Raw genomic sequence first — 6,773 nt, 5'->3', positions numbered from 1 at the left:
CTAGCCAAAGATGATGCCAACTCTTATCAAAAACAATTTCAATAGCCAAAATAGCTCCCATCAAATCAACATGAAAAGACACGGTGTCGGACACTCATTGGATTAAGCGTATCCCGGTGTCGGACACGCATCGGTGTCAATATGCATGTCAATATTAATAATGACGCTCTGGGTCACTGTTAAGGGTGAGTCTGATGCCGTTTTATTTGAAATTGAATTGATGACTGACTGACTATTCAGAATGAATATTTGAAAGGGATGGAAGGAGGAGGCATGACCACGTTGAGGGACAAGTTACCACTAACACAGAACCTCTGGTAAGTTAAGTCCCTTCTTGTTTAATTATTAGTTAATTAAACTAAACATAAACATCAATCAAAATGAACTTGACACGTTTTAGAGTTAGACATGGATGCTATTTTGGCACACCACATAATCATCACTTCCTCAACTTCTCTCTCTGTCTTTCCACAAAATTCGCCATGGATGCTACTGGTAAGTACTAAGTAAGGGTTCATTCTTTTTCATCATCATCATCATTATTATTTATTCTCACAATTTCTGTTTTTTCAATTTCATTTCAAGGAAAAGATATCAGTTTCAAAGAAGTGTTTGATTCCGGTGCTAAAAAGTCTTTTGCTGATTCCATTATTCCTCATCTTCTCCGTTTGTAAGCTCTCTTTCTCTCACTCTCTCTAAATCACCACAATATATATATATATATATGAGTCAGGATCCGTTGACACCAACTAGTTTGACACCAAATGTTACACCTCTCAATAACGTTTTAACCGATATAAATTTTATAAAATTCACCGTTGGATTGAAAGTTTACATCATATAGATCATTTGTGTAAAATTTCAGACAAATCCAAAATCATTTGATATGCTATTGAGACACATAAAGATTAACGGCATTTAAAAAAATACAAAAACCGTTAATTTTGATGTATCTCAATAACATATCAAATGATTTTGGATTTATTTGAAATTTTACACAAATGATCTATATGATGTAAACTTTCAATCCAACGGTGGATTTTATAAAATTTATATCGGTTAAAACGTTATTGAGAGGTGTAACATTTGGTGTCAAACTAGTTGGTGTCAACGGATCCTGACTCTATATATATATATATATATATATATATATATACACACACACACACACTCATTCTACTTGAGAAGGGATTCCAATAGCACTCTGAAAAAATGGATCCACTTTGTTTCTTAAGTGTCTTCTTTTAGAGTTTTACTTCTGGCCCCCCCGCCCAGTCATGGTCACCTCTGAAAACCCCATTTTACCCTCTCGCCGCTTAGAAAGCAAGTGTGTAAATAGAAAAAATGGGGGGGGGGGGGGAAGAGTTCGCTTTCTATAATGCAAACTCCAGCTGAGTTCGCTTTCTAGAATGCGAACTACAACTGAGTTCGCTTTCTAGATAGCAAACTGCAGTCAGTTCGCTTTCTAGAATGCAAATTGCAGCTGAGTTCGCTTTCAAGAATGCGAACTCCTTTTTTCATGATTTTTTCATTCTAGGGGGTGGATTTGAGCTAAAAATATTGACACCCGCTAATTAGAGTGCAAAAAAGTGTCCGCATCCTAGAAAGCGAGATGGTTAGTTTGGTAATTTCAGGGTGTGATCGAGGATATTCAGGGGGTGCGAAAAGTTGGATTCCTTCTTTTATAGTTCATTCCTTCCGGGCCTTTCCTGAATGTCCAAGCCCAATAAGTTATGCTTATGAGACCATGTCCAGCTCGTCTGTACAAAACACATGGTACTGTAGGACACATTGAACTGGAGCATCGTTGCTCACGTCATTATCCTTGTACAGGACACGTGCTTGCATAGTTTTACCAAATATGTGCTTGGTGTATTTGACCAAAGAGGAGCTCAGCATGACCTGGATGATAGAGCTGAGCCATGCATGTTGAAGGTGGAGCTCAGCATGACTTGACATGGGTAATTCAGTTGAGCTAGGTATGCTGAAGGCGGGGCTCAGCGTGACTTGGATAATCCAGTTGAGCTAGGCATGCTGAAGGCGGGGCTCAGCGTGACCTAGATGATCCAGTTGAGCTAGGCACATTGAAGGTGGAGTTCAGCGTGATCTGAATGATCCAGCTGAACTAATCCAGCTGAACTAGGCATGCTGAAGGTGGGCCTCAACGTGGCTTGGATGATCCAACTGAGCTAAACATATTAAGGTGGTCAAAGTGTAAAATAGTTCGATGGTATGGTCATCCATACTAGTCCACCAAGCGTCAAACCTGTTAAGGTGTAGACGTTTGTTCTTCATCGGGTCGATTTGTACTAGTCTAGTATCATATTATAAATAATCTATGTAGCACGTCGTATCTGCTCTCTAGTTTGGATTATGCAAGATTTTCAAGACATGTCTTATATGGTTCTTACTACTTATGGTTATAGGCTTTCTTTTCAAGTAATGTTGTTTAGGTATTCTTATTGTATGCATGGATGTTGATGTGGTATTTCAGATATGGATCATGTGCCACGGCTCGTGATTTTGAAATTTATGCCCCAAATGCTTCCTTTGAGGATCCCCTTATGCGTGCACATGGGTATGCATTTAATTTTGTTATTGCCTCTTCGATTTTCATGAAATTAGCAGGCTAAATGCCATGGATAATGTTGTATAATGTTATACATTTGGTATGATATTAAACAAACAAAAGGATTAAGCTTGTTCTGTCGAGTGGAACCATCGGAAAGGTGAATTTAACACATTAAATTGATTTTTTAAAGTTCAAACTGCTTTGTCCTTGAGATTGTAGTTTGTGATAACTGCTCTGTACTAAAGATTTTCCTGGAATCTCAATCAAAAAGAGGTTTGTTTGTTGTCGATGCTTCTTGATGCTGAAACCACGGGATAAATGCAGCCACATTTTAGAATATTTTAAATTGAAACAAAGTGACTTTTTTATTTTATTTTTTAATTACAATGTCTACCTTGTTATGGTATTACTATTAAATTATGTTACCATCTTACCATGATAAAGATTCAGCCCCTAACCAAATCTAGAAGCCATTTTGTACAATTAGTAATCCTAAATCCGGTGTCCCAATGTGCATTTACATAGATTAGGAAGGAAGAATTTCCAAATTTGCCAATATTTTGAACATGGCCTTTTCCCATTATATGCGTGTAACATGTCTTTGCATAGAACCTGTCAAGGGCTATTTTTACACTATTCAAATTATGTTTTATTTCTTGATAAACTGTCTAGATTTCTGGTTTTTTGAAATTCTTGTATTCACCATTCAAGGAAGCAATGAAAATTGCTAAGTAGAAGGATAAATTGACTTACGTAATTTAACATGATGATACTGCAGGGTGCAGCAGATCAAATCAGCATTCTATTCTCTTCCTAAGGTTTTCATTACCTCTTGCTGATCACTATTTTGTCTCTTTTTTTCGTGTTGATCTTCATTTTGCTTCAAGCTTGTCAAATTCGGATCTGCGTCCTTTTCTTTTATCCTTTTCTTTCAAATGTTTAGCATATTCCCAACTTTCTTTTATCACCTTATATCTTAGGTATTTAGTGAGTCAAAGATTGTAGAATACAGTGTTGAAGAAAAGATGGTTTCACCAGGAAAAGGAGAGGTTAGTAAATCTGCGGTCACTTATTGTAGCATGTCAATGTTTTGCTCTACTCAAAGTACAAGTGCTTTCTTGATCTCTTAGTAGAAAATCCAAATTCATGGATGTATGCAGATATTAATTGACAATAAGCAACACTATAAAATCTTGGGGAAGGATATAGAGATGGTATCGCTAATCAGGTTGTCTGTTGACGAGGGTAAAGTTGTTCGCCATGAGGACTGGTATGTATTAATCTCCTGAACCAGCTGTTTTTTTTTTTTTTTTGGAAAATTAAGGGAAGAGTTAGAAAGACGTGGAATAACATCTTTAGCCGAAAAGGGGACATGCACCATCAGTGTAAATTAGCCTTACACCGGCATCTAATAAAAATTGACTTCTTACTGGTATTTTCGAAAAACGGTTACAATATTTGCATACATAGCAATATGATGAGTTCTTGTTGGATGGCGGTGTAAAATTGTGAACAATAGTTCCTTATGGCTTAGGTAAATATTTCATTTATTCTTTATAAAAAATGTAGGCAATAATAATTCCTCCTGGGTGACTAAATTTTATATTTACACCAAATAGGTGGGACAAAAAACCAATCTCTAATCGAGAAACAGTAAAGCTGCCATTGCTTGGCCGAGTTGCAGAAATGACTCGCAGGGGATCAATGCTGGCAACTCATGTGTTTATGAGGTTTGGGAAGGACCCGACTGTGTGAATAAATAGAACTCATTGCAAATATCTTAAGAGTTTTATTGTACACGAATCTGTACATGAGACTTTATACTGGTGTTGACTGCAAAGTCATGTGTTATCGTGTTTATTCGTACTTGTAGCTTTGATGAATGCTGAACTTTTCTGTAGAACTTAATTTGTGCAACACAAAGTTCTGAATCCCAGATAAGTATCAACTATCAACCAAGTTATCTCCTATTTGTATTTATAATTCAAAGCATATTAATACCATACTCTTTGTATATGGTGTTTCTTAATATCTTTTGGTGTTTCTTACTAGTTTGATTCTTAGCTTGTCTATGGTTTTCAAATGTGTGTTTGGCTTGATTATGAATGAATTGATTTTGTAAAATTGATCTTCCTTAAATGTGAGTTGAATGTATAAAAGTTAGTTGAACAATAATCTTGAGTATAAAAATCACGTTTGAAGTTAAAAGCTACACATCGTAAGTTCAAATTAGAATCAAATTCTATTGAACATATCAAAATCAATAGCCTATTTGGAACTGCAATAAGTAAGGCTAAACGTGCTGTGGTTTTGAAGTTGGTAATGCTAGCTTCTAAGCCTATGTTTGGTATCACGGTGAACCACTGCAATTTGGTAGAACTACACGTGTAGTTTCTGTAAAACCACAGTTCGTTGTTGTGATTATGACATACTCACCGTGATATCAAACATACACTAAGTAAATGCTGTATGTCACCGTGGTTTTATTACTTTCCAAAGATACACTAGATCATTTGGTGAAATGTTGAAGTTAATATAATGTGGAAAGATAGATAAGATGGAGTGAAAATGGATTTCCCTCGTCATAATGTATGTTAAAGTGTGAAAAGTCACTTTCAATTTACTTTAGTTAGTGATATTGGGATTGGTGTATGGTTAAGTCATGCTCTTATCTTTAACATGTTCACACATATTTTTAACCAGGCAAGTGTAAAGTGATTTGCACTTACTCAAACAAGCATTGTCTACTTTGTCATCTCAAGGAAAACCTTGATTGAGCAGTTAGGATAATGGAGAATTACAGGGTCTGTTTGTTTAACTTTGTTATAGGAAAAGTTCTTTTTAGATATTGTGTTTGATTGATCAGTTAAGATAATGGAGAATTATAGGGTCTGTTTGTTTATTTTTGTTATAGAAGAAGTGTTTTTTAGATTGTGTAAGAAAGTTAATTATCTTTTTAACAAGGGTTAGGATCAAATAACATCAAGGTATCAAACTTAAAAATATGACACCTTCGATAACTCTTTACATGATAATTGTATTACAAAATAGACCGTTGAATTGAAAGATACTATAACATAGATCATATATATAGAATATAACATTAAATCGGAAATCATTTAATATGTCAAAGAGATGCATCAAAATTAACTCATTTTTTGAATGTTCATAGATAAAACATTCACCAAACTTATTATTTAGCTTACTTGCTCTCCTGCTTGATCTTAGCTGAATAACTAATCATATGGAGCTTTGTCAAAAATAAAAAGTAGTCGTACAGAGCAGGCACACTAAAGTTTTGCATGATTTAGGTAAATTTAGATGTGTATAAGATAAAAGAGAATAGGTTAACTGATAAATTTCATGACTGTAAAAAACATGGTGATAATATTGAAATATGAAGATTTTTTTGTGTGTTAACCCTCCGATTTTCGGGAGAAGAGGGGTTTGGTAATCTAAAGTTTAGTTGGAAGATAAGTAAAGTTGACTAATAATTATTCCTTCTAAGATTAAACGCATGTTCTTTTAAATGATTCGTTCTTTAGTGGAGTTCATTAACTATTTCTAATCACTTAGTTATTTCAAGACTCTTAACCACATAGCACATTGCAAGAAAAAAAAAAGAATAAAATAAATTCTATGGGAGACGTATTTTTTATTTTATTTTTTATATCGGATAATGTAATAAAATGCGAATTATATATATATTTTGGTACACAGACGATATGACAAAACCATCATAAACTCACACACATAAGTGAATAATACTAATACAAATGGTATAAGAGTTTTGGATCCCTTAAGTGATATGACCTCCAGCTCTTGCGTATGAAAAAAATTCGGTTGAAAAGAGAGAATTTATTTTATGTGTCTCCTAGATTCTTCGACAGCGATTAACTAATGCTAAACATCAGTAAAAACACTTGATACCTATAATTTGATAACTTAAAAAATTGATTGAATAATCATAAGCATATGGAGTCAGATTCTCTTCTTGTAACACAGTTAATTTCTAAGTGGTGATGGAGTCAAATTCTCTTCTTGTAACGCAGTTACTAATACTTAAATTCAAATATTATAATCCGTACACTCTTCAAATAGCTCTATCATCTTTTTGCGAGGAACAATTTGTTGGGTGATGGGGAGGTTTGAGAATTATCACATTGAGCCTTGAATAACTATATAAGTGAGTTGAACATCA

The 6,773-nt window shown here is 34.5% G+C and overlaps 1 protein-coding gene across 4 annotated transcripts; it reads left to right on the top strand.

Annotated features, from left to right (window-relative positions):
* The first annotated feature begins 243 nt into the window (after positions 1-243).
* Positions 244-4,603, top strand: LOC123910428. 4 transcript variants are annotated; one of them, XM_045961786.1, is made up of 8 exons: positions 244-317; positions 401-495; positions 592-670; positions 2,495-2,578; positions 3,351-3,390; positions 3,553-3,621; positions 3,733-3,842; positions 4,192-4,603. In XM_045961786.1, exons 2-8 carry the CDS (start codon positions 483-485, stop codon positions 4,325-4,327), a joined length of 531 nt encoding a protein of 176 aa, XP_045817742.1. In that variant the 5' UTR covers positions 244-317; positions 401-482; the 3' UTR covers positions 4,328-4,603. The 4 variants fall into 4 exon arrangements, with proteins under 4 accessions (XP_045817742.1, XP_045817676.1, XP_045817597.1 ...); XM_045961720.1 differs by having other exon boundaries at positions 247-317; positions 586-670; XM_045961641.1 differs by having other exon boundaries at positions 285-495; positions 586-670.
* The last annotated feature ends 2,170 nt before the right edge of the window (positions 4,604-6,773 follow it).

This window comes from Trifolium pratense, linkage group LG1 (genome assembly GCF_020283565.1).
Source record: "Trifolium pratense cultivar HEN17-A07 linkage group LG1, ARS_RC_1.1, whole genome shotgun sequence".
Classification (NCBI taxonomy): Eukaryota; Viridiplantae; Streptophyta; class Magnoliopsida; order Fabales; family Fabaceae; genus Trifolium; species Trifolium pratense.
The sequence above is the reverse complement of the archived record's forward strand: the minus strand, read 5'-3'. Positions and strand labels throughout refer to the sequence as shown.

Bases quoted from the DNA above. Each gene is read 5' to 3' on its own strand.
- LOC123910428 (XM_045961641.1), top strand. From the start codon at position 381: ATGAACTTGACACGTTTTAGAGTTAGACATGGATGCTATTTTGGCACA. The intron at 3,391-3,552 runs GTTTTCATTACC...CTTATATCTTAG, and splicing joins CATTCTATTCTCTTCCTAAG to GTATTTAGTGAGTCAAAGAT. The intron at 3,622-3,732 runs GTTAGTAAATCT...GGATGTATGCAG, and splicing joins TTTCACCAGGAAAAGGAGAG to ATATTAATTGACAATAAGCA.